Raw genomic sequence first — 26,289 nt, forward strand, 5'->3', positions numbered from 1 at the left:
TCTCCCGATGGGTGGTGGTTTAACGCCTTGCTGTGTGAATGTGACGTATAATAGCCACCATCTTCCTCTCAACATGACATAGTGAGTCACAACTAGTTAGACACAAGTAAAAGGGGTGTACTAACTATTAACATGGTTGACAGTGTGAAGATACTACCTTATCAGACTTGAAAATACATCCTGTCACCTACTTCAACATTAACACTTTTTCTTCCATTTATTGTACTAGTACACTACTGCTGTTGTACTCCTACTCTACTAGCCCTATACTAGTGTTGTACTCCTACACTACTAGCCCTATACTAGTACACTACTAGTGTTGTATTCCTACTCTACTAGCCCTATACTAGTACACTACTAGTGTTGTATTCCTACTCTACTAGCCCTATACTAGTACACTACTAGTGTTGTACTCCTCTTCTACTAGCCCTATACTAGTACACTACTAGTGTTGTACTCCTCTTCTACTAGCCCTATACTAGTACACTACTAGTGTTGTACTCCTACTCTACTAGCCCTATACTAGTACACTACTAGTGTTGTACTCCTACTAGTGGTATACTAGTACACTACTAGTGTTGTACTCCTACTCTACTCGCCCTATACTAGTACACTACTAGTGTTGTATTCCTACTCTACTAGCCCTATACTAGTACACTAGTGTTGTACTCCTCTTCTACTAGCCCTATACTAGTACACTAGTGTTGTACTCCTACTCTACTCGCCCTATACTAGTGTTGTACTCCTACTCTACTAGCCCTATACTAGTACACTACTAGTGTTGCACTACTCTTCTACTAGCCCTATACTAGTACACTACTAGTGTTGTACTCCTACTCTACTCGCCCTATACTAGTACACTAGTGTTGTACTCCTACTCTACTAGCCCTATACTAGTACACTACTAGTGTTGTACTCCTACTCTACTAGCCCTATACTAGTACACTACTAGTGTTGTACTCCTCTTCTACTAGCCCTATACTAGTACACTACTAGTGTTGTACTCCTACTCTACTCGCCCTATACTAGTACACTAGTGTTGTACTCCTACTCTACTAGCCCTATACTAGTACACTACTAGTGTTGTACTCCTACTCTACTCGCCCTATACTAGTACACTAGTGTTGTACTCCTACCCTACTAGCCCTATACTAGTACACTACTAGTGTTGTACTCCTAATCTACTAGCCCTATACTAGTACACTACTAGTGTTGTACTCCTACTCTACTAGCCCTATACTAGTACACTACTAGTGATGTACTCCTACTCTACTAGTGGTATACTAGTACACTACTAGTGTTGTACTCCTACTCTACTAGTGGTGTACTCCTACTCTACTAGTGTTAAACTAGTACACTACTAGTGTTGCACTCCTACTCTACTAGTGTTGTACTCCTACTCTACTAGTGTTATACTAGTACACTACTTGTGTTATACTCCTACTTAACTAGTGTTATACTAGTACACTACTAGTGTTGTACTCCTACCCTTCTAGTGTTATACTAGTACACTACTAGTGTTGTACCCCTACTACACTAGTGTTATACAAGTCCTCTACTAGTTTAAACTAGTTATCTGCTCGTCTTAGACTAGTCCTCTGCTAGTGTTGTAATAGCCCTCCACTAGTGTTGTACTAGTACACTACTAGTGTTGTACTCATACTACACTAGTGTTACACTAGTACACTACTAGTGTTGTACTCCTACTTTACTAGTGTTATACTTGTACACCACTAGTGTTGTACTCCTACTCTACTAGTGTTAAACTAGTACACTACTAGTGTTGTACTCACACTACACTAGTGTTACACAAGTACACTACTAGTGTTGTACTCCTACTCTACTCGTGTTATACTAGTACACTGTTAGTGTTGTACTCCTATTATACTTGTCATTAACTAGTTTATACTAGTTATCTGCTAGTCATATACTACTCCTCTGCTAGTGTTGTACTAGTCCTCTGCTAGTCTTGTACTAGTGTTACACTCATACTCTACTAGTGTTGTACTCCTACTCTACTAGTGTTATACTAATCCTCCACTAGTTTAGACTAGTCATTTTCTAGTCTTATACTAGTCATCTGCTAGTCTTACACCAGTCATCTGCTAGTTTATACTAGTCCTCTGCTAGTATTATACTAGTCCTCTACTAATGATAGACTAGTCCTCTGCTAGTTTTGTACTAGCCCTGTGCGAGTGTTGTACTAGTCCTTTGCTAGTCGTATACTAGTCCTCTGCTAGTCTTATACTAATACTCTATTAGTGTTAGACTAGTCCTCTGCTAGTCTTGTACTAGTCCTCTACTAATGTTGTACTAGTCCTTTGTTAGTCTTATACTAGTCTTTTGCTAGTCTTCTCCTAGTCCTCTGCTAGTCTTATACAAGTCCTCTACTAGCGTTAGACTAGTCCTCTGCTGGTGTTATGCTAGTCCTCTGCTAGTCTTGTACTAGTCCTTTGCTAGTCTTATAGTAGTCCTCTACTAGTGTTAGACTAGTCCTCTGCTAGTGTTATACTAGTCCTCTGCTCGTGGTGTACTAGTCCTCTGCTAGTCTTACACTAGTCATCTGATAGTCTTACACTAGTCATCTGCTCTTGTTAGACTAGTCCTCTGCTAGTCTTGTACTAGTCCTCTGATAGTATTGTTCTAGTCCTGTGCTAGTGTTGTACTAGTCCTATGCTAGTGTTACACTCATACTCTGCTAGTGTTATACTAGTCCTCTACTAGTTTATACTAGTCCTTTGCTAGTATTATGCTAGTCCTCTACTAGTGATAGACTAGTCCTCTTCTAGTCTTGTACTAGTCCTCTGCTAGTCGTGTACTAGTCCTCTGCTAGTCTTACACTAGTCCTATATTAGTGTTGGACTAGTCCTGTGCTAGTGTTGTACTAGTCATTTTATAGTCTTATACTAGTGCTCTATTAGTGTTAGACTAGTCCTCTGCTAGTCTTGTACTAGTCCTCTGCTAGTGCTGTACTAGTCCTTTGCTAGTATTATACTAGTCCTATGCTAGTGTTACACTCATACTCTGCTAGTGTTATACTAGTCCTCTACTAGTTTATACTAGTCCTTTGCTAGTATTATGCTCGTCCTCTACTAGTGATAGACTAGTCCTCTGCTAGTCTTGTACTAGTCATTTGCTAGTCTTACACTAGTCCTATATTAGTGTTGGACTAGTCCTCTGCTAGTGTTGTACTAGTCCTTTGCTAGTATTATACTAGTCCTCTGCTAGTCCTACACTCATACTCTGCTAGTGTTATACTAGTCCTCTACTAGTTTATACTAGTCATTTGCTAGTATTATGCTAGTCGTCTGCTAGTCTTGTACTAGTCCTGTGCTAGTGTTGTACTAGTCCTTTGCTAGTCTTGTACTAGTCCTCTGCTAGTGTTGGACTAGTCTCTTGTTAGTCTTATACTAGTCCTCTGCTTGTCTTGTACTAGTCCTCTAGTAGTCTTACACTAGTCCCCTCGCTTGTACTTTTTGTACAATTCCCAAAGTCGTTGACGTGCATGTTTGCTCTCGCTTAGGTGTTACATTGAGCGTTCTCGGCCACCGTAGTGTCAATGTTGCCAAACGCAAAACTGCTATTGATTGTATTTTGCGTGAAATAATCCCACAAAGCTGTCTCGACGTCGCTTAGGAACACCTGCGAGTAAACATGGCCACAGATCATGTCTTATTACAGCTTGTAATGCACTTTTGTCTTGAAACTAACTCAAAGTGCGGGAAGTACAGCGCCCCCGCTGGCTGTGACGAGGATGCTTGCCAGTTATGCTGGTCTGTTTCAAAACACTCTATTAAAAGGACAAAAGAAAGGATGCTGGTATGTTTCAAAACACTCTATTAAAAGGACACAAGAAAGGAATGAATGTGCTTCTTGCTTAATGATCTTTTCTTCCTAAATACCGGCTTCCCGCCACAACAACTGTCGCCCTTCAATGACGTCATCTCAACGCAACCATTCAGACCAACGGTTACACTCGCAGTCATGTATTGAAAGGCTCAATATATCGCTAATTATAATATATTTGTAATGTTTGTAGGTGTAAATATCACATTATTGATTGGATATCGTACAGGAGGTCACAAGTAATTACAAACACGATATCGAACGTTTGGCGTCGAGGCGTGTCACGTGATCGCCGCTGTTGCATGCTGGGAAGCAGCTCAGAAGCTAAATGGCTAGCTAGCCGGTAGCCTCCGAGCTCACGGTCCTCGCATCTGAGCATGCGCATCCGGGCAGCGCGCACAAGGGCAGCGGGCACGCGCACAGGTATGTTTGCGAGCACTTTACCTGCACGTGATGCAGCCTACGTCTGTGTGGATGCTAACTGGTTAGCTTCCGGTGCTAACGGCGCCTTTCAATGAATGAAGTGGTGATTGAACGTCCATCCATTTCCTACCGCTTGTCCCTCTCGGGGGGGCTGGAGCCTATCCCAGCCGCACTGGCAGCTTGCATGAACGTCACGCTCACAACAAGGACAAGAACACATTTAAGAAGGATGCGCGCGCACACACATTGTCAACAAAGATTCGATTCTGGTTACAAGAGGCTACATTTTGTGCTGGAAAGTTCGAGAACCTCTCATTGTGTGCGTGCGTGCGTGTGCGTGTGTGCGTGCAAATAGGTCCAATACAGGAATTTACATCCATCCATCCATTTTCCTACCGCTTGTCCCGTTCGGAGCCTATCTCAGCTGCATTCATTGATGTGCTTTATTTTGAAAAACTGCTTGCCAGGTGTGTGACAGCATCAGGATGCCCCTCCCTCCGGCTCCTCCCACTGGTGGACCTCCACCTCCTCCCAGCTCCTGCCAGGTGTGCATTCCACTTGTTTTTATTGTCATTATGGAATAATGTTTAATATTTTCTCATGTGTGCGGTGTAGGTATTAATATTATGGAATTTATGGAATATTTAATGTTATTATGGAATAATATTTTATTGTTTGTTATTGATATTATGGAATAATAATGAATATTTTATTGCGTGTGGTGTGGGTATTTTCATTATGAAATCATATTTAATGTTATTATGGAATAGTATTTTATTGTGTATTATGGATATTATGAAATAATTAATGTTGTTATGTAATAATAATTTATTGCGTGTGTGGTGTAGGTATTTTTTATTATGGAATAATATTTAATGTTATGGAATAATATTTTATTGTATGTTATTGATATGGAATAATGTTATTGAATAATATTTTATTGCGTGTGGGGTGTAGGTTATTTTTATTATGGAATAATATTTAATATTTTCTCATGTGTGCGGTGTAGGTCTTAATATTATGGAATAATATTTAATGTTACTATGGAATAATATTTAATGTTATTATGGAATAATATTTTATTGCGTGTCATTGATATTATGGAATAATATTTTATTGCGTGTGTGGTGTGGGTATTTTTATTATGGAATAATATTTAATGTTATTATGGAATAATTTTTATTGCGAATTATGGATATTATGAAATAATTAATGTTGTTATGGAATAATATTTTATTGCGTGTGTGGTGTAGGTTATTTTTATTATGGAATAATATTTAATATTTTATCATGTGTGCCGTGTAAGTATTGACATTATGGAATAATATTTAATGTTATTATGGAATAATATTTAATTGTGTGTTATTGATATTATGGAATAATAATTAATATTTTATTGCATGTGGTGTGGGTATTTTCATTATGAAATAATATTTAATGTTATTATGGAATAATATATATATATATATATATATATATATATATATATATATATTTTATTGCGTATTATGGATATTATGAAATAATGTTGCTATGGAATAATATTTTATTGCGTGTGTGGTGTAGGTTATTTTTTATTATGGAATAATATTTATTTATTGTTATTATGGAATAATATTTTATTGCGTGTTATTGATATTATGGAATAAAAATTAATGTTGTTATGGAATAATATTATTTTATTGCGTGTGTGGTGTAGGTATTTTTTATTATATAATGATAATTAATGTCATTATGGAATAATAATATTTATTTTGTGTGTGGTGTAGGTATTGATATGGAAGAATTGTTTTATTGGTGTTATTGTTACTACGGCATAATGTTATGGAATTATATTTTAATGTTTATTTGCATGTGTGGTGTAGGTATTATTATGGAATAATATTTAATGTTATTATGGAAAGTTATTTAATAGTTTAATGCATTTGCAGTGTAGGTATTATTCCATAACATTTAAAGTTATTATAGAATAATATAATAATTTATATTTTATTTGTGTGCGGTGTAGATATTTATTATTATGCAATAATAATTAATATTGTTATGCCATGATAAATAATGTTATTATGGAATAATAATTAATGTTATTATACAATGATAATTAATGTTGTTATGCAATAATAATTAATGTTATTATGGAATAATAATTAATGTTATGCAATAATAATAAATGCTATTATGGAATGTTAGTGTTATTATGGAATAATAATGTTATCATGCAATAATAATTAATGTTGTTATGCAATGATAATGTTGTTATGCAATAATAATGAATGTTATTATGCAATAATAATTAATGTTATGCAATAATATAAAATGTAATAGAATAATGAATAATGTTATGCAATGATAGTTATTGTGCAATAATAATTGTTTGTATGCAATAATAATTGTTATTGTTCAATAATAATTAATGTTGATAGGCAATAATAGTTCATGTTATTATGCAATAATAATTAATGTTGTTATGCAATAATTAATGTTATGCAATAATTCATGTTTCTTATGGAATAATAATTCATGTAATTATGGAATAATGATTAATGTTGTTATGCAATAATATTTCATGTGATTATGCAATAATAATTACTGTTGTTATGCAATAATTCATGTTATTATGGAATAATAATGAATGTTATTATGGAATAATAATTAATGTTATTATTGAATAATGATTAATGTTGTTATGCAATATTAATTATTCATGTTATTATGCAATAATAATTACTGTTATTCAATAATAGACTTAGACTTCCTTTTTATTGTCATTCAAATATAGTGGCAGGGGATTTTAATCAAGCTAACATGAAAACAGTTTTCCCTCATTTCCATCAATATGTGAATTTTGCAACCAGGGGTGGAAGCAGATTGGACTTGGTGTATAGTAATATTAAACACGCGTATAAAGCTGCACCACGCCCCCACCCCGGCTCCTCAGACCATCTATCTGTGATGCTAATTCTTGCATACAAGCCCCTGCTGATCAGGAAGCAAGCTACAGTGAAGCAGGTGAGGACCTGGCCAGAGGGAGCAATGTCAGCATTACAAGACTGCATCAAAACCACAGACTGGGACATGTTCAAAGCAGCCGCCACCGAAAATCACCACACACGTGTGGAGGAGTATGCAGAGTCTGTGTCCGCATACATTCAGAAGTGCATGGAGGATGTCAGTGTGATGAAGAACATCCCCACACGGGCCAACGAGAAACCCTGGATGAACAGTGAGGTACGTGCAATGCTGAAGGCTCGGAACAAGGCTTTCAAGTCTGGCGACATGGTGGCATTAAAATCAGCCAGAGCTAACCTGAACCGTGCCATTAAGGTTGCAAAGCGTGCTCACAGTCAGAAAGTGCAGGACTTCTTGGAGAACCCTACAAACACTAGACGAATGTGGCAGGGCATACAGGTCATCACAGACTATAAAGCTGCCCCCTGTCCCTGTGACAACAGTATCAGCTTCCTAGATGACCTTAACAACTACTTTGCAAGGTTTGAGGCACTTAACACCCCTCCGGTGAGAAAATCCATCCCTCGCCCTGATGAGCAGCCGCTCAACCTGGACATAGCGGATGTCCGGAAAACCCTGAGGAGAGTGAACCCCCGGAAAGCACCGGGACCTGATGACATTCCGGGCAAGGTGCTTAAGGGATGTGCAGACCAGCTGGCTGGGGTTCTCACAGACATCTTCAACATCTCGCTGACCCAGGCTGTGGTACCATCATGTTTTAAGACGGCCACAATCATTCCAGTGCCAAAAAACCCCACAATCTCCTCCCTCAATGATTACCGCCCCGTTGCACTCACCCCCATCATAATGAAGTGCTTGGAGAGGCTGGTAAAGGAATATATTGTCTCCAGACTTCCCCCCCACATTTGACCCATACCAGTTTGCTTATCGCCCTAACCGCTCCACAGAGGACGCCATCTCCTCTGCACTCCACCTGAGCTTAGAACATCTGGAAGGAAAGGACACACACGTGCGGATGTTGTTCCTGGACTTCAGCTCAGCATTCAACAGCACTTGGTGAGCAAACCTTGGATTCAGTACCCCCCTTTGCAACTGGCTGCTTGACTTCCTCACAGACAGACCCCAATCTGTGAGAGTGGGCAACAACACCTCCAGGGCCATCTCCCTGAGCACCGGCTCCCCCCAGGGCTGCGTCCTGAGTCCACTGCTGTTCACGTTGATGACCTATGACTACTGCGCCAGGTCCACTACTAACCACATTGTGAAGTACACAACAGTAGTGGGCCTCATCCGTGACAACAACCACATGGACTACAGGGAAGAGGTGAAACATCTGTTTGACTGGTGCACAACCAACAACCTGGTCCTGAATGTCAACAAGACCAAGGAGATCATGGTTGACTTCAGGAAGCACCGGTCCAGCCACGCTCCACTCTTCATCAACGGCACAGCAGTGGAGATAGTAAGCAGCACCAAGTTCCTGGGGGGGTGCAGATAACTGACAATATAACCTGGTCCCTACACACCGGAGCTCTTGTAAAAAGAGCTCAGCAGCGCATGCACTTTTTGCGTGGGATGAAAAGAGCACAGCTCTCTCAGCACATTCTACAGAGGCACTATAGAGACCACCTTCATCTCTGTCTGGACTGGAGCCTGCAATGCCTCAGACTGGAAGTCTCTCCAGAGAGTGGTGAGGACGGCGGAAAAGATCATCAGGACTCCTCTTCCTCCTATCCGGGAGATGGCAAAAAGCCGCTGCCTGACCAGGGCTCAGAAAATCTGCAAAGACTCCTCCCACCTCCACCAAGGACTGTTTTCACCGCTGGACTCTAGAAAGAGGTTCCGCAGCCTCCGAAGCAGAACCTCCAGGTTCTGTAACAGCTTCTTCCCTCAGGCCGTAAGACTCTTGAACGCATCATAATCAAATGATCCCCTCAACTCCCCCCAAAATGGATTAACTCGCTGGAATAAAAAAGACAATATAACATACATCCATAAACGTGGACGCATGTGTAAAAGTACAATATATTTATCTGTACAGTAATCTATTTATTTATTTATATTTATTTATTTATTTTATATATATGGGAGTAGATGAGATCCGCCCGGAGTTCCTTAAGGCTCTGGATGCTGTGGGGCTGTCTTGGTTGACAAGACTCTGCAGCATCGCGTGGACATCGGGGGTGGTACCTCTGGATTGGCAGACCGGGGTGGTGGTTCCTCTCTTTAAGAAGGGGAACCGGAGGGTGTGTTCTAACTATCGTGGGATCACACTCCTCAGCCTTCCCGGTAAGGTCTATTCAGGCGTACTGGAGAGGAGGCTACGCCGGATAGTCGAACCTCGGATTCAGGAGGAACAGTGTGGTTTTCGTCCTGGTCGTGGAACTGTGGACCAGCTCTATACTCTCGGCAGGGTCCTTGAGGGTGCATGGGAGTTTGCCCAACCAGTCTACATGTGCTTTGTGGACTTGGAGAAGGCATTCGACCGTGTCCCTCGGGAAGTCCTGTGGGGAGTGCTCAGAGAGTATGGGGTATTGGACTGTCTGATTGTGGCAGTCCGCTCCCTGTATGATCAGTGCCGGAGCTTGGTCCGCATTGCCGGTAGTAAGTCGGACATGTTTCCAGTGAGGGTTGGACTCCGCCAAGGCTGCCCTTTGTCACCCATTCTGTTCATAACCTTTATGGACAGAATTTCTAGGCGCAGTCAAGGCGTTGAGTGGATCTGGTTTGGTGGCTGCAGGATTAGGTCTCTGCTTTTTGCAGATGATGTGGTCCTGATGGCTTCATCTGGCCAGGACCTTCAGCTCTCACTGGATCGGTTCGCAGCTGAGTGTGAAGTGACTGGGATGAGAATCAGCACCTCCAAATCCGAGTCCATGGTTCTCGCCCGGAAAAGGGTGGAGTGCCATCTCCGGGTTGGGGAGGAGATCTTGCCCCAAGTGGAGGAGTTCAAGTACCTCGGAGTCTTGTTCACAAGTGAGGGAAGAGTGAATCGTGAGATCGACAGGCGGATCGGTGCGGCGTCTTCAGTAATGCGGACGCTGTATCGGTCCGTTGTGGTGAAGAAGGAGCTGAGCCGGAAGGCAAAGCTCTCAATTTACCGGTCGATCTACGTTCCCATCCTCACCTATGGTCATGAGCTTTGGGTTATGACCGAAAGGACAAGATCACGGGTACAGGTGGCCGAAATGAGTTTCCTCCGCCGGGTGGTGGGTCTCTCCCTTAGAGATAGGGTGAGAAGCTCTGTCATCCGGGGGGAGCTCAAAGTAAAGCCGCTGCTCCTCCACATGGAGAGGAGCCAGATGAGGTGGTTCGGGCATCTGGTCAGGATGCCACCCGAATGCCTCCCTAGGGAGGTGTTTAGGGCACGTCCGACCGGTAGGAGGCCGCGGGGAAGACCCAGGACACGTTGGGAAGACTATGTCTCCCGGCTGGCCTGGGAACGCCTCGGGATCCCCCGGGAGGAGCTGGACCAAGTGGCTGGGGAGAGGGAAGTCTGGGCTTCCCTGCTTAGGCTGCTGCCCCCGCGACCCGACCTCGGATAAGCGGAAGAAGATGGATGGATGGATGGATGGATGGATAGATATGTATATATTATTTATATTAATTAAGGAAGTCTAAGTCTAATAATTACTGTTGTTATGCAATAATAATAGATGTTAAAAATAATAATGTTATGGAATAATAATTAATGTTATGCACTAATAATAACTTTAATTATTATAGAATATTAATTAATGTTATTATGCAATAATAAATGTTATTATAGAACAATAATTATTGTAATTATGCAATAATAATTGTTATTATGCAATAATGATTAATGTTATTATGGAATAATAATGTAATTATGCAATAATAATGTTATTATGCAATGATAAATGTTATGCAATAATAAGTAATGTTATTATGCAATAATAATTAATGTTGTTATGCAATAATAATGATTATACAATAATAATGAATGTTATGTAACAATGTAGGTGAAAGGTCGTGGCGTCCTGCTGTCAGACATGTGTAAAGGCGCCGGGCTGAGGCAGGTGGCGCAGGTGAGCGACATCAGTGGGCCGCAGGCGGACGCCAAGTGCTCACCTGGCCACACGGGGGACCACCCTTACATCCGCCTGTACCAGTACCTGCACCAGCAGGGGGCGCCCCCTGACCACGGTAAGCTCACCTGTAGCCACGCCCACCGCACCTTTTGATCATTTCCTCCTTCTTCCTCGTAGGCGAAGGTGGCGCTCGTTCTCCATCCGCTCGCGCACCAGCGCCCCTCCCGCCCGCCCATCACCATGACGACGCTCCAAGCCCCTCCCCTGAGCAAAGGCGAGCCCCCTCATCTCCCCCGCACACCGCTGCAGGCTCCTCCCACACCCCTTCCAGTCGTCGGGGCAACGCCCCTTCCCCTCCCTCCTCCTTTGCGGACAAGCCCCTCCCTCTGACTCTCGCGCCGCCATCGCCCGCCAACAGCAGACGGCCGCCCACCACCGGAGGAAACCCTCCCGCTGTCTGCGCTTTGCTGGCCCCGCCCCCTCCGACCTACCACCTGGCAGACGTCTCTTTTGTCAACAAGAGGACCGCCCCCTTGCCGGGAGGCCACGCCTCGACCAGAGGTCCCGCCCCCCCGCCTCCCCCGCCGTCCCCTAGCCAGTCCCACAGGCCGACTCCCCCTCCAGGAAGAGGAACAGGTGAGGCTTCTTATTCTTCCTCCATCTTGTTTTTCAGTCACATGACCGCTCATCTCCCGTCAGCGAGCAGAGAAGCTCCGCCCCCTCCTCCATGCCGGGCGCCAGGTAGCCCCTCCCTCTCTTCTGACCCTCCCGCACGGGGGAAACCTCCTCCCCCGCCTTCTCGCACCCCAGCTGCTCCTCCCCCGCCTCCTCCTTCTCTCTGCCAAGGACACGCCTCCTCGCCCTCCTCATTGGCTGGTGAGTGCTCGTCTTCCTGCCTCGTCAGATGATGTCACAGGACGTTGGCCCCGCCCACCCGAACACTCTTTGCGCTTCTTAGTCGCCGAGTCTGACAAACGCCACACGTAGCAAATATTTAGCCCCGCCTCTTCTGATGGTAACTGGTGAGTGTACTGTGTAGTACACTTAGCGCTTTCTCACTTTTGGCCAGCGCAGCACGTGACACGCAAATACGCCATCAGCAGCTTCACCATATTTTCATGGATAAATGTGTGCCTTTTTAGCATCTTTGCTGCTGTTTTTATATTCTTTAAGGCACAGGCAAACATAACTTTAGTCTAACTAGCTATAAGCTAATGCTAGTTATAAGCTCATGCTAGCCATAAACTGATGCTAACTATAAGCTAATGCTAGCTATAAGGTAATGCTAGTTATAAACTGATGCTAGCTATAAGCTGATGCTAGCAATAAGTTGATGTTATTTATAAGCCGATGCTAGCTGTAGTGTAATGCTAGTTATAAACTGATGCTAGCAATAAGTTGATGTTAACTATAAGCTTATGCCCCGCTATAAGGTAATGCTAGTTATAAACTGATGCTAGCTATAAGCTAATGCTAGCAATAAGTTGATGTTAACTATAAGCCGATGCTAGCTATAAGGTAATGCTAGTTATAAACTGATGCTAGCTATAAGCTAATGCTAGCAGTAAGTTGATGTTAACTATAAGCTGATGCTAGCTATAAGGTAATGCTAGTTATTAAGTGATGCTAGCTATAAGCTGATGCTAGCAATAAGTTGATGTTATTTATAAGCCGATGCTAGCTGTAGTGTAATGCTAGTTATAAACTGATGCTAGCAATAAGTTGATGTTAACTATAAGCTAAGGTAATGCTAGTTATAAACTGATGCTAGCTATAAGCTAATGCTAGCAATAAGTTGATGTTAACTATAAGCCGATGCTAGCTATAAGGTAATGCTAGTTATAAACTGATGCTAGCTATAAGCTAATGCTAGCAGTAAGTTGATGTTAACTATAAGCTGATGCTAGCTATAAGGTAATGCTAGTTATAAACTGATGCTAGCTATAAGCTGATGCTAGCAATAAGTTGATTTTAACTATAAGCTGATGCTAGCTATAAGGTAATGCTAGTTATAAACTGATGCTAGCTATAAGCTAATGCTAGTTATAAGTTGATGTTAACTATAAGCTAATGCTAGCAATAAGTTTATGTTGCCTATAAGCTGATGCCCGCTATAAGGTAATGCTAGTTATAAACTGATGCTAGCTATAAGTTGACGTTAACTATAAGCCGATGTTAGCTATAAGGTAATGCTAGTTATAAATTGATGCTAGCTAAGCTAATGCTAGTTATAAGTTGATCACTACAAGCTGATGCTGGTGTTTTGCTAATGATAGCTATTAGCTAATGCTAGTCAGTAGGGGTGTGGGGAAAAAAATCGATTCGAATCGCGATTCTCATGTTGTGCGATTCACAATCGATTCTCATTTTTTTTTAAATCGTTTTTTTGTTTTTGTTTTATGAATCAATCCAACAAAACAATACACATCAATACCATAACAATGCAATCCAATTCCAAAAGCAAAGCCGAGCCAGCAACACTCAGAAGTGCAATAAACAGAGCAAATGAGAGCAGACACAAACACCACACACAACAAACCACAAGTAGTGAAACAAAAATGAATATTATCAACAACAGTATCAATATTAGTTACAATTTCAACTTAGCAGTGATTAAAAATCCCTCATTGACATTATCATTAGACATTTATAGAAAAGAACAATAGTGTCACAGTGACTTACACTTGCATCACATCCAGAGGTGGGTAGTAACGCGCTATATTTACTCCGTTACATCTACTTGAGTAACTTTTGGGATAAATTGTACTTCTAAGAGTAGTTTTAATGCAACATACTTTTACTTTTACTTGAGTATATTTATAGAGAAGAAACGCTACTTTTACTCCGCTACTTTTATCTACATTCAGCTCGCTACTCGCTACTAATTTTTATCGATCTGTTAATGCACGCTTTGTTTGTTTTGGTCTGTCAGACAGACCTTCATAGTGCCTGCGTTTCAACAAATACAGTCACTGGTGACGTTCACTCCGTTCCACCAATCAGATGCAGTCACTGGTGACGTTGGACCAATCAAACAGAGCCAGGTGGTCACATGACCTGACTTAAACAAGTTGAAAAACTTATTGGGGTGTTACCATTTAGTGGTCAATTGTACAGAATATGTACTGTACTGTGCAATCTACTAATAAAAGTTCCAATCAATCAATCAAAAGTGTGAAGGAAAAAATACCCTTTTTTATTTCAACCGTACATCCCGTCAAAAGCCTAAAGACTGACTGCACAGTTCCTGTCTTCACAATAAAAGTGCCGCTCCATCGCGCCTGCGCTTTCAAAATAAGAGTCTCCGAAAGCCAGCGCAAACAAGCTAGCAAGCTGGCAAGCTATGGAGTTTGCCGCCAATGTATTTCTTGTAAAGTGTATAAAAACGAATATGGAAGCTGGACAAATAAGATACCAAAAACCAAACACTTTCATGTGGTATTAGACAGAAAGGAGGAACTTTTTTTCTCCTCCATTTGAAAACGTGGACGTTATCATCACTACTGTCTGATTACAATCAATGCAAGTCATCAGAATCAGGTAATACACCAACTTATATTCTTGTCTTCATGAAAGAAAGGAATCTATATGTGTTAAACATGCATGTATATTCATTAAAACACCTTTAACATGTAAACAAAAACGGCAAAAATAAATAAATATAAATTATATACTGTATATATCAATGTATGTGTATATATATATATATATATATATATATATATATATATATATATATATATATATATATGTGTGTGTGTGTGTGTGTGTGTGTGTGTGTGTGTGTGTGTGTGTGTGTGTGTATATGTTACTCATCAGTTACTCAGTACTTGAGTAGTTTTTTCACAACATACTTTTTACTTTTACTCAAGTAAATATTTGGGTGACTACTTCTTACTTTTACTTGAGTAATAAATCTCTAAAGTAACAGTACTCTTACTTGAGTACAATTTCTGGCTACTCTACCCACCTCTGATCACATCTCATAAGCTTGACAACACACTGTGTCCAATATTTTCACTAAGATAAAATAAGTCATATTTTTGCTTCATTTAATAGTTGAAACAAATGTACATTATTGCAATCAGTTGATACAACATTGTCCTTTACAATTATAAAAGCTTTTTACTCTGCTTGCATGTCAGCAGACTGGGGTAGATCCTGCTCAAATATTATGTATTGAATGAATAGACAATACTTTTCAATCGGGAAAATATCCTTTTTGAATCGAGAATCGCGTTGAATTGAAAAAAATTTAATTTGAATGGAATCGTGACCCCAAAAATCCATATTGAATCGAATCGTGGGACACCCAAAGATTCACAGCCCTACTAGTCAGCAGAGGTGTGGACTCGAGTCACATGACTTGGACTCGAGTCAGACTCGAGTCATGAATTTGATGACTTTAGACTCGACTTGACAAAATGTAAAAAGACTTGCAACTCGACTTAGACTTTAACATCAATGACTTGTGACTTCACTTGGACTTGAGCCTTTTGAATTGACATGACTTGCTACTTTCCCCAAAACCCAAAGATGAAAAAGTTATTCGGGAGCGCTCCGTATTTTTCATTGTGTACTTGTCTATCAGCGTTGCGTGTGTCAGCTGGTGTGCTCTCAGTACAACAGCCAATCAAATTACATCTACTTTGTTTTCATCACACAGCATTCATCCAATCAAATTGCAGGACAACCAATGAAGAAGACATGTCCAAACCACACGCCAGTGAACAAAAAATGATACCTAAAATAATTTCGTTTGGGTATAAAAATTACGAGGTGGTCAATACAAAACGGTTTGCAGTATGCAACACATGCGGTTTGAAAATGACTGATGGAGAGGCAACAACTTCCAACTTCGTCCGGCATTTGAAGTTGCACAAAGAACGGTAAGTTTTGAATGTAAGATAACGTTTATTGGCTAAGTAACGTGACTTTTATTTGCTGTGTAGTTAAATCAGTGAGGCTGTAAACTCACTGCTAACGTTATAACGTTATTGCAAACACGGGAATCTATTGCAGTTCACTACCTTATTCATACTTTTTGTTCAGTGATTTTTTTTAAGCAGGGTTACGTTAGTCAATATATCACACGTAACGTTAGACGGCGGTCAGCAGCACCGCGTATTTTAGCCACCTAAAAAAAGACAAAAATAGTCAAATAAAGGTCAGTTAAAATGTATACTATATTATGAATATGTGTACCGTTTTAGCTAGCTTTCTGACATACTGTTGGTTGTTTACCTCAGTGGTCCCCAACCACCGGGCCGCGGCCCGGTACTGGTCCGTGGATCGATTGGTATCGGGCCGCACAAGAAATATATATATATTTTTTTTTTTATATAATTAAATCAACATAAAAACACAAGATACACTTACAAGTAGTGCACCAACCCAAAACAACTCTCTCCCCCCTTTTGTTCTGGGCATTGAACATGAAGACTCTTCCTTCACTGTTCCGAGTGGCCATGAGAGTCTTGGCAGTGCCTGCCTCCAGTGCTCCAGTGGAGCGAGTTTTCAGCCATGGTGGCATCATACTACGCCCCCATCGTGCACAAATGACTGACAGACTCTTGGCTAATTTGGTCTTTTGCAAATGCAATGCAGCATAGGGCCCTGACATATAAAAAGTACAACTTTTTTGTTATGTTCACGTATATGTCATGTTTTTTCAATGTTAACACTTTTGTACAAATAAGTACATTTGCACTTTATTTTTCAATGTGTTTGTTCTGTAAAGGAATGAGTTAATGTTTAAAATGACTGGTTAATAGTGCTATTATAAAGTGCAATGTCAGCACAATTTTCTTTCCCGCAATTTAAAATGCACTTGTTTTAATGAATAAATACAGCGTTTGAAAAGCATACACAATCTGTGTTAATATATTAGTCTGTGGTTAAAAGGACTTGAAAGGACTCGAAACTCAAAATGCAGGACTTAGGACTTGACTTGAGACTTTCCAGTCTTGACTTTGGACTTGACTCGGGGCTTGCCTGTCTTGACTCGGGACTTGACTCGGACTTGAGGGCAAAGACTTGAGACTTACTTGTGACTTGCAAAACAATGACTTGGTCCCACCTCTGCTAGTCAGTAAGACTGGATGTTTTGGTTGGCTCTTGAGGTGAGTTTATATCTCAAATGTTTGTGTTTTGTCCTGTCGCCCCCACAGAGGACTTTGAGTCCAAATATATGTTCCATTCGCTGGATGACTTCCCTCCTCCAGACGAGTACCGACACTTCGCCAAGATCTACCCCAGCAAGGCGTACAGAGGTAGGGTGTCACGTCGTCTGCTGCCAGAGGGGGCGCTAACACGGCCGTGTGTGTGTGTGTGTGTGTGTGTGTGTGTGTGTGTGTGTGTGTGTGTGTGTGTGTGTGTGTGTGTGTGTGTGTGTGTGTGTGTGTGTGTGTGTGTGTGTGTGTGTGTGTGTGTGTGTGTTGCAGCCATGAGAGGCGCTCCTCCACTGCCCCCTGTTGGCAGGTGAGGCGACATGACGGCACGCCACTCCTAGATGACGTCATCATATCACTACGAAACGGCCGTCTTCTGTTCTTTTTTTCTTCTTTTTTTTTTTTATAAAACTTTATTTATAATATGCAACATTTACGTACAAGTGTAGCCTATTTTTACGTTATGTTTATGTTATGTATGTTTATTTTGTTTTCAAACGCCGCTCCACCACAACGTGTCACCACTTCCGTCTCTTAGCGCCTTCAAAATAAGAGCTCAAGGCATATACTGTATAACAGGAGCTGAACACCACAAAGAGGCGAGTCCATAAAAATACGCAAATAAATAATAATAAAGAAACGGCCATGTTAGTGCGGTCACGTGACATCATGCGGTAAACACGGCAGCTTCCGGGAGATCCTGCTGTGGTCATTCTCTGAATCGTATCTTTTATTTGGAAAGATGTGTCGCTACCGTGGCCACGTGACTGGAGTTGTAAATGTGCCGTGAAGATGATAAACGTGGCGTAATGACGAATAAACATGCGTTTGAATCAGCCTGCGTTACCGTCTTTCAACACGCGGGGGCGCAAGCTATTTTTTTTCCCCTTTTCCGGAAGCAGCACCACGTCACCGGAAGTCACTCTTCCCACGTGCGGAAACAGCAGCGCCGGCGACATTTTAAAAGCTCCCCGAAGCGATACAAAGTAAAGATGGAGACGGAGACGGAGATGGAAAGCAGGAAGAGGGCGCGTTTGGAGAAAGAAGAAGTGACGCGGCGGACCAACGTGGACAAAGTGGCGGTGGTCGGCGCGCGCTGGCCGGCCTTGAGACAACTGGAGGAGATCGTGCTCGGGACTGCGCACGCGCAGGTAAACAACAACAACAACAACAGCGCGCACGCGAGCTCCCCTTCGACGTCATCGGGCTAACCTTGTCGTGCGTGTGCGTGTGCGTGTGACAGGAGGAGGAGGAAGAAGAGGAGCCGAGGAAGAGTTCGGACGATGAAGAGCTGGTCCAATCAGAGTTGTCTCCTCTGCAGCCTCCGCCAATCAAACGCGCTGCTTGGCTTGATGAAGATGATGAGCTGGAGGAAGAGTAAGTGCGCGTGCGCGTGCCATCAAACATCTCCTAGATCAGTGGTCCCCACAGCAAAAACTAACTTAACTATTGGAATAACTAAGTAACTGACTTTTTGAATAAGGGAGTAACGCTTTGAATAACTACCGTATTTTCCGCACCATAAGGCGCCCTGGGTTAAAAGCCGCGCCTTCAATGAACGGCATATTTCAAAACTTTGTCCACCTATAAGCCGCCCCGTGTTGTAAGCCGCATCTAACTGCGCTAAAGGAATGTCAAAAAAACAGTCAGATAGGTCAGTCAAACTTTAATAATATATTAAAAACCAGCGTTCTAACAACTCTGTTCACTCCCAAAATGTACGCAAATGTGCAATCACAAACATACGTATATCAACATGGACAGAGCTGCGTGAAAAAAGCCACCCGGCCTCTTCGCGTAAACTTAAACTTACCTTAACCACTCGCTCATCTTTTCTTCATCCATCCCTTCGAGTTAGCTTTTATGATGACGCCGGCTGGAAAGGTCTCTTTTGGCAAGGTCTTCCTTTTGAATATCACCATGGGTGGAAGTTTCTGGCCATTAGCATGGCAAGCTAGAACCACAGTGAAGGATGACTTCTCATTCCCTGTGGTGCGAATATTCACCGTACGTGCTCCCGTTGTATCCACAGTGCGGTTCACAGGAATATCAGTTGCTGTGAAATAGTAATCCGTGTGCGGATGGAGAGATTGCGTCTTTTCATGAACCGGATCCCTGTTGTTTAGTAGGAGCCATTTTGTGGTCTTTACAGATGTAAACACACAAAGGAAATGAAACGTACGTAATATCCGCGCGCTTTTTCTTCTTCTACGCGGGCGGGTGGTTGCTTACAGTAGAAGAAGAAGCGCTTCCTGTTCTATGGGGGCGGGTGCTTACCTTGGCGGTTGCTTGCGTAGAAGAAGAAGCGCTTCCTGTTCTACGGGGAAAAAAGATGGCGGCTGTTTACCGTAGTTACGAGACCGAAACTTTATGAAAATGAATCTTAATATTTATCCATATATAAAGCGCACCGGGTTATAAGGCGCACTGTCAGCTTTTGAGAAAATTTGTGGTTTTTAGGTGCGCCTTATAGTGCGGAAAATACGGTAAGTAACATTTTGAATAATGAAGTAACTAACTATTTAAATAACTTAAGTAAATAATTGAATAACTAACTGTTTGAATAATTACATAACTATTTGAATAACTTGGTAACTAACTACTAACTAGCTATTTAAATAACTATAACTATTTGAATAACTACATAATTATTTGAATAATGAAGTAACTAGCTAACATCCATCCATCCATCCATTTTCTACCGCTTATTCCCTTTTGGGGTCGCGGGGGGCGCTGGAGCCTATCTCAGCTACAATCGGGCGGAAGGCGGGGTACACCCTGGACAAGTCGCCACCTCATCGCAGGGCCAACACAGATAGACCGACAACATTCACACACTAGGGACCATTTAGTGTTGCCAATCAACCTATCCCCAGGTGCATGTCTTTATATGACATGTATATCATGTGTGTGTGTGTGTGTGTGTGTGTGTGTGTGTGTGTGTGTGTGTGTGTGTGTGTGTGTGTGTGTGTGTGTGTGTGTGTGTGTCAGGGTGGACATGAAGCATCGTTTCCGTAGCGACCTGATGAGAGGAGATGCTGAGTCAACAATGAGTAAACAAAAACTTCAGCAGAGAATGAGAGAACAGTGAGTACATCACGTGCACATGTTGTCACCTGCACATGTTGTCACCTGCACATGTTGTCACCTGCACATGTTGTCACCTGCACATGTTGTCACCTGCACATGTTGTCACCTGCACATGTTGTCACCTGCACATGTTGTCACCTGCACATGTTGTCACCTGCACATGTTGTCACCTGCACATGTTGTCACCTGCACATGTTGTCACCTGCACATGTTGTCACCTGCACATGTTGTCACGTGCACATGTTGTCACGTGCACATGTTGTCACCTGCACATGTTGTCACGTGCACATGTTGTCACCTGCACATGTTGTCACCTGCACATGTTGTCACCTGCACATGTGGTCACCTGCACATGTTGTCACCTGCACATGTTGTCACTTGCACATGTTGTCACGTGCACATGTTGTCACGTGCACATGTTGTCACCTGCACATGTTGTCACCTGCACATGTTGTCACCTGCACATGTTGTCACCTGCACATGTTGTCACGTGCACATGTTGTCACCTGCACATGTTGTCACCTGCACATGTTGTCACCTGCACATGTTGTCACCTGCACATGTTGTCACCTGCACATGTTGTCACCTGCACATGTTGTCACCTGCACATGTTGTCACCTGCACATGTTGTCACCTGCACATGTTGTCACCTGCACATGTTGTCACCTGCACATGTTGTCACCTGCACATGTTGTCACCTGCACATGTTGTCACCTGCACATGTTATCACGTGCACATGTTGTCACGTGCACATGTTGTCACCTGCACATGTTGTCACCTGCACATGTTGTCACGTGCACATGTTGTCACCTGCACATGTTGTCACCTGCACATGTTGTCACCTGCACATGTTGTCACTTGCACATGTTGTCACTTGCACATGTTGTCACGTGCACATGTTGTCACCTGCACATGTTGTCACCTGCACATGTTGTCACCTGCACATGTTGTCACCTGCACATGTTGTCACCTGCACATGTTGTCACCTGCACATGTTGTCACGTGCACATGTTGTCACCTGCACATGTTGTCACCTGCACATGTTGTCACCTGCACATGTTGTCACCTGCACATGTTGTCACCTGCACATGTTGTCACCTGCACATGTTGTCACCTGCACATGTTGTCACCTGCACATCGTGCACACTCACACAAATGTGTATGTGTGTGTGTGTGTGTAGCTTCCAGAAGTCGATGGGCGGAGCTCCATCATGGGCGGTCAGTGGTGGCAGGAAGTCTCCAACAGGTAAAAAGACACCTTCCATCACAATCAGCTGTGTACATGTGTGACCTCCATTTACAAACACCTCTATTTGCAAACTAATGTGACTTTGTGAACTATGTTAACATGTGCATTCAGTCATTCATTCAAGCAATCAGTCATTCATTCAACCATTCAATTAGTCATTCATTCAATCATTCAGTCGTTCAATTCGTCATTTATTCATTCAGTCATTCAATCATTCATCATTCAGTCATTCAATGTATATTACCCCAAGAGGGACAAGCGGTAGAAAATGGATGGATGTTCTATCTACACTTCTGTTAAAATGTAATAATCACTTATTCTTCTCTTCTTTGATACTTGACATTAGTGTTGGATGATACCACACATTTAGGTATGGATGTGATACCAAGTAGTTACAGGATCATACATTGGTCATATTCAAAGTCCTCATGTGTCCAGGGACGTATTTACTGACTTTATAAACATTATATACATTTAAAAAAGGAAAAAAACATTTTGTGACAATAAAATATCGATGTAATCATAGTAGTATCGACTAGATACGCTCTTGTACTTGGTATCATTACAGTGGATGTCAGGTGTAGATCCACCCATGGTGTTTGTTTACATTGTGACGCCAGTGAGCTATTGTATCCTCCTACGGTTTGTCTAAGTCTAAGTCTCCAGTGATATTGGTACTTGTAAGAAACTCACTTTATTTGTCGCCATGGAGGCCAGGATTAGTGATTTAGAAGTAGCTAAAACACTGTGGATGGACGTTAGCCGCTAACTAGCTAGCCATGTGTTAAAGCAGCTCTTCCTGAGGGTGTTTCTGTGTTATAACTTCACCTTTATCTTGACTTTTTACACCAAAATGTGTCCATGCTCCCTTTTCTGTCTACACACTGTGTCTGCTTGTAAGTACTCTGTGTGTGTGCGCTGCCCAACATGCTCCTCTGCTCCTAAAAGCAGCAATGTCACCACGTGACGACGACCCGGCGTCATGACTGTTTAAAAAAAAAAAGGGGGGGGGGGTACTCTTTAGAGGCGTATAGTAGTGAATATGATTGCTTAGTATTCTGTACAACAATGGATTCATCTGCTTCACTATACAAACTTTTTACTTTAAAAACCTTGTTCAAGAACCAATGAAGTTTGTAAATAGAGGTTCCACATGAGTGTTTATCTGTGTCCATACATGTCATGTCTTCCTGTGCATGTGTTTGTGTCCACACAGATGATGAGGAGGAGGACGAGGAGGAGGAGGACGGTAACCATGACGACCTGCTGAGGAGGACAGGAACCTTTGTGGCGTCTTCAGACAGTTTACCAAGTGGCATTCTCAAAGTATGTCACCACATATTGTAACCCTCAGTCATGTCATTTGGTGTGTTGATGATGCATCGTCATGGCGACCACATATGATGATGCATCGTCATGGCGACCACGTATGATGATGCATCGTCATGACGACTACATATGGTGATGATGCATCATCATGACGACTACATATGGTGATGATGCATCGTCATGACAACCACATATGATGATGATGATGCATCGTCATGGCAACCACATGTTCATCATCATATGTGGTTGTCATGACGATGCATCGTCATGGCGACCGCACATTGATGATGTTCGTCATGTCAACCACAAACGGTGATGATGCATCGTCATGGCGACTGCACGTTGATGCATCGTCATGGCGACTGCACGTTGATGCATCCTCATGGTGACAGCACATGTTGATGATGCATAGACATGGCAACCACACATGTTGATGATGCATCGTCATGGTGATAGCACATATTGATGAATAGACATGGCAACCATACATGTTGATGATGCATAGTCATGACTACCACAAATGGTGATGCATTGTCATGACAACCACATATGATGATGCATCGTCAAGGCGATCACCCATGTTCATCATCACCATATGTGGTTGTCATGACGATGCATCATGACATCGTCATGGTGACCACACATGATGATGCATCGTCATGGTGACAGCACATGTTGATGATGCATTGTCATGGTGACCACACATGATGATGCATCGTCATGGTGACAGCACATGTTGATGATGTATCGTCATGGTGACCACACATGTTGATTATGCATTGTCATGGTGACCACACATGATGATGCATCGTCATGGTGACAGCACATGTTGATGATGTATCGTCATGGTGACCACACATGTTGATGATGCATCATCATGGTGACCACACATATTAATGATGCATCGTCATGGCAACCACACATGTTGATGATGCATCGTCATGGCGACCACACACGTGGATGATGACCAGAGGTGTTGATGAATGTGATGTGCCGTCAGATGAAGAAGTGTCTCCATGCCAACGCCGCCCGTCCATCAGAGGACAGACTGTCGTCGGTGCAGTTCCACCCGTCGGCTCAGGTCGTCATGACGGCGGGCCTGGATTGCTCGCTGTCGCTCTTCCAGGTTGGTGGCAGTCGCCGCTCATGGCGGCCCACAGGAAGTGACGTGTCTATCTCTGCCACAGGTGGACGGCAAGACCAATGCCAAGATCCAGAGTGTCCACCTCGACCGCTTCCCCGTCCACAAAGCCTGTTTTAGTTGCCATGGCGACGCCGTCATCGCCACCAGCCTGAGGAACAAAATGTTCTACGTGTACGACATGATGGAGGGGCGGGTCACACCTGTTCACACCGTCAGAGGTGTGTGTGTGTGTGGTAGGTAATACTGCTGATGACATCACAACTACTTTGATGTGTGTGTGTGTGTGTGTGTGTCCAGGGCTAAATGAGGGCCGAGTGAAGGAGTTCTCAGTGTGTCCTGAGGGGGGCGCTCTGCTGCTGACAGGAACCAGAGGATATCTGCACACACTCACACTCAAGGTGAACCACATCCTCTTAACCTGTGTCCTTTCACAATAAAGTCTTGCAACTTTACACATGTAACTTGTGTGTGTGTGTGTGTTTGTGCGTGCTCAGACCAAGGAAGTGGTGAGCAGTGTGAAGATGAACGGCGACGTGAGCGGCGTGGCGTTTAGTCACGACGGCAGCAAAGTGTTTGCTTCCTCAGGCAAGTTGATCACATGACTGGATGACGTCATGTCATGTGACTTACATCATCCTGTGTGTGTGTGTGTGTGTGTGTGTGTGTGTGTGTGTGTGTGTGTGTGTGTGTGTGTGTGTGTGTGTGTGTGTGTGTGTGTGTGTGTGTGTGTGTGTGTGTGTGTGTGTGTGTGTGTGTGTGTGTGTGTGTGCAGAGGAGGGGGAGGTGTACGTGTGGGACGTGCGCACCAACCGATGTCTCAACAAGTTCCTGGATGATGGATGTGTCAGATCCACCTGCATCGCCACCTCTCCTAATGGCCACTACCTGGCCTGCGGGTAAGTTAGTACTTAACCTGCATCTATCTTAGTACTTCACATGCGGGTAAGTTAGTACTTAACCTGCATCTATCTTAGTACTTCACATGCAGGTAAGTTAGAACTTAACGTGCGGGTAAGTTAGTACTTAATGTGCGGGTAAGTTAGTACTTATATGGCGTGTTGGTTAGTCAGTGGGTTAGTTAGTACCTACCATGTGGGTTAGTTAGAACCTGCCGTGCGGGTTAGTTCTTGGTGTGCGGGTTAGTTAGTACCCGGCGTGCGTCTCACCTCTTCCTTTCACGTCTCCTTCAGCTCGCAGGCGGGCGTGGTTAACATCTACTCGCAGGAGGCGTGTCTTAACTCGGCCAATCCCAGGCCTCTAAAAGCCGTGATGAACCTGCTGACCTCGGCCACCTCGCTGACCTTTAACCCCACCTCCGAGATCCTGGCCATGGCGTCGCGGGCGGAGGACGAGGCGGTGCGACTGGTGAGAGAGAGAGCGGTGTGAGGTGATGATGTCATAGGTGATGATGTCATGTGTCCCAGGTGCACCTTGCCAGTCTGAGTGTCTTCTCCAACTTCCCCGTGTCCAAGAGGAAGTTCCTGCATCGCACTTCCTGTCTGCACTTCTCTCCTCATTCAGGCTTCTTCTCATTGGCCAACAACAAGGGACACGCCCCCCTCTTCAGGTCAGACAGCCAATCACTGGCGCTTTAAGGACTCACAACTCACTGACTTTCTTTGTGTGTGTGTGTGTGTGTGTGTGTGTGTGTGTGTGTGTGTGTGTGTGTGTGTGTGTGTGTGTGTGTGTGTGTGTGTGTGTGTGTGTGTGTGTGTGTCCAGGCTGCTCCACTACAAGAGTTTCTGAGGAAGAAGTGGTGGTCACGTGACAAGATGATGAATATGGCGCCATATTGTTTTCAATCATTTGTATTAAAAAGTCATTAAATCTTGTTTGACTCTTGATTGTTAGCTTTATTTGCCTTAGCTTATCTTACTTTATCTTGTTAGTTTCATTTGCCTTAGCTTAGTTATGGTGTCATCTTCACCTATAGTAACGACACAGGCGGCAGTAGTGAGCAGTCCACACGCTGGGCATCACTGACGTCACCTGTCAATCACGCTACACGGGCGTCCA

General features: G+C 43.0%; 2 protein-coding genes across 4 annotated transcripts; both read left to right on the forward strand.

The window, feature by feature from the left end:
- Positions 1-42: 42 nt before the first annotated feature.
- Positions 43-18,071, forward strand: LOC133615364 (uncharacterized). 3 transcript variants are annotated; one of them, XM_061973908.2, is made up of 7 exons: positions 43-81; positions 4,737-4,814; positions 11,223-11,406; positions 11,469-11,927; positions 11,991-12,167; positions 17,462-17,563; positions 17,735-18,071. In XM_061973908.2, exons 2-7 carry the CDS (start codon positions 4,755-4,757, stop codon positions 17,773-17,775), a joined length of 1,023 nt encoding a protein of 340 aa, XP_061829892.2. In that variant the 5' UTR covers positions 43-81; positions 4,737-4,754; the 3' UTR covers positions 17,776-18,071. The 3 variants fall into 3 exon arrangements, with proteins under 3 accessions (XP_061829892.2, XP_061829891.2, XP_061829890.2); XM_061973907.2 differs by lacking the exon at positions 43-81 and adding an exon at positions 4,130-4,269; XM_061973906.2 differs by lacking the exon at positions 43-81 and adding an exon at positions 4,346-4,372.
- Positions 18,072-18,326: 255 nt separating this feature from the next.
- On the forward strand, positions 18,327-26,104 carry utp18 (UTP18 small subunit processome component). The gene is made up of 13 exons (XM_061973905.2): positions 18,327-18,612; positions 18,705-18,838; positions 20,453-20,548; positions 21,733-21,797; positions 23,017-23,126; positions 24,130-24,255; positions 24,317-24,491; positions 24,571-24,671; positions 24,768-24,858; positions 25,046-25,169; positions 25,464-25,638; positions 25,698-25,840; positions 25,995-26,104. The coding sequence occupies exons 1-13, from the start codon at positions 18,454-18,456 to the stop codon at positions 26,017-26,019; spliced, it is 1,524 nt and encodes a 507-aa protein (XP_061829889.2). The 5' UTR covers positions 18,327-18,453; the 3' UTR covers positions 26,020-26,104.
- Positions 26,105-26,289: the final 185 nt, after the last annotated feature.

The sequence above is a fragment of the Nerophis lumbriciformis genome, linkage group LG22 (genome assembly GCF_033978685.3).
Source record: "Nerophis lumbriciformis linkage group LG22, RoL_Nlum_v2.1, whole genome shotgun sequence".
In the NCBI taxonomy this organism is placed as follows: Eukaryota; Metazoa; Chordata; class Actinopteri; order Syngnathiformes; family Syngnathidae; genus Nerophis; species Nerophis lumbriciformis.

Coding starts and splice junctions, on each gene's coding strand:
- LOC133615364 (XM_061973906.2), top strand. Junction 4,815..11,222: donor CTCCTCCCAGCTCCTGCCAG/GTGTGCATTCCA, acceptor GTAACAATGTAG/GTGAAAGGTCGTGGCGTCCT. Junction 17,564..17,734: donor CCCCAGCAAGGCGTACAGAG/GTAGGGTGTCAC, acceptor TGTGTGTTGCAG/CCATGAGAGGCGCTCCTCCA.
- utp18 (XM_061973905.2), top strand. CDS start 18,454: ATGGAGACGGAGACGGAGATGGAAAGCAGGAAGAGGGCGCGTTTGGAG. Junction 21,798..23,016: donor TGGCAGGAAGTCTCCAACAG/GTAAAAAGACAC, acceptor GTGTCCACACAG/ATGATGAGGAGGAGGACGAG. Junction 24,492..24,570: donor ACCTGTTCACACCGTCAGAG/GTGTGTGTGTGT, acceptor GTGTGTGTCCAG/GGCTAAATGAGGGCCGAGTG.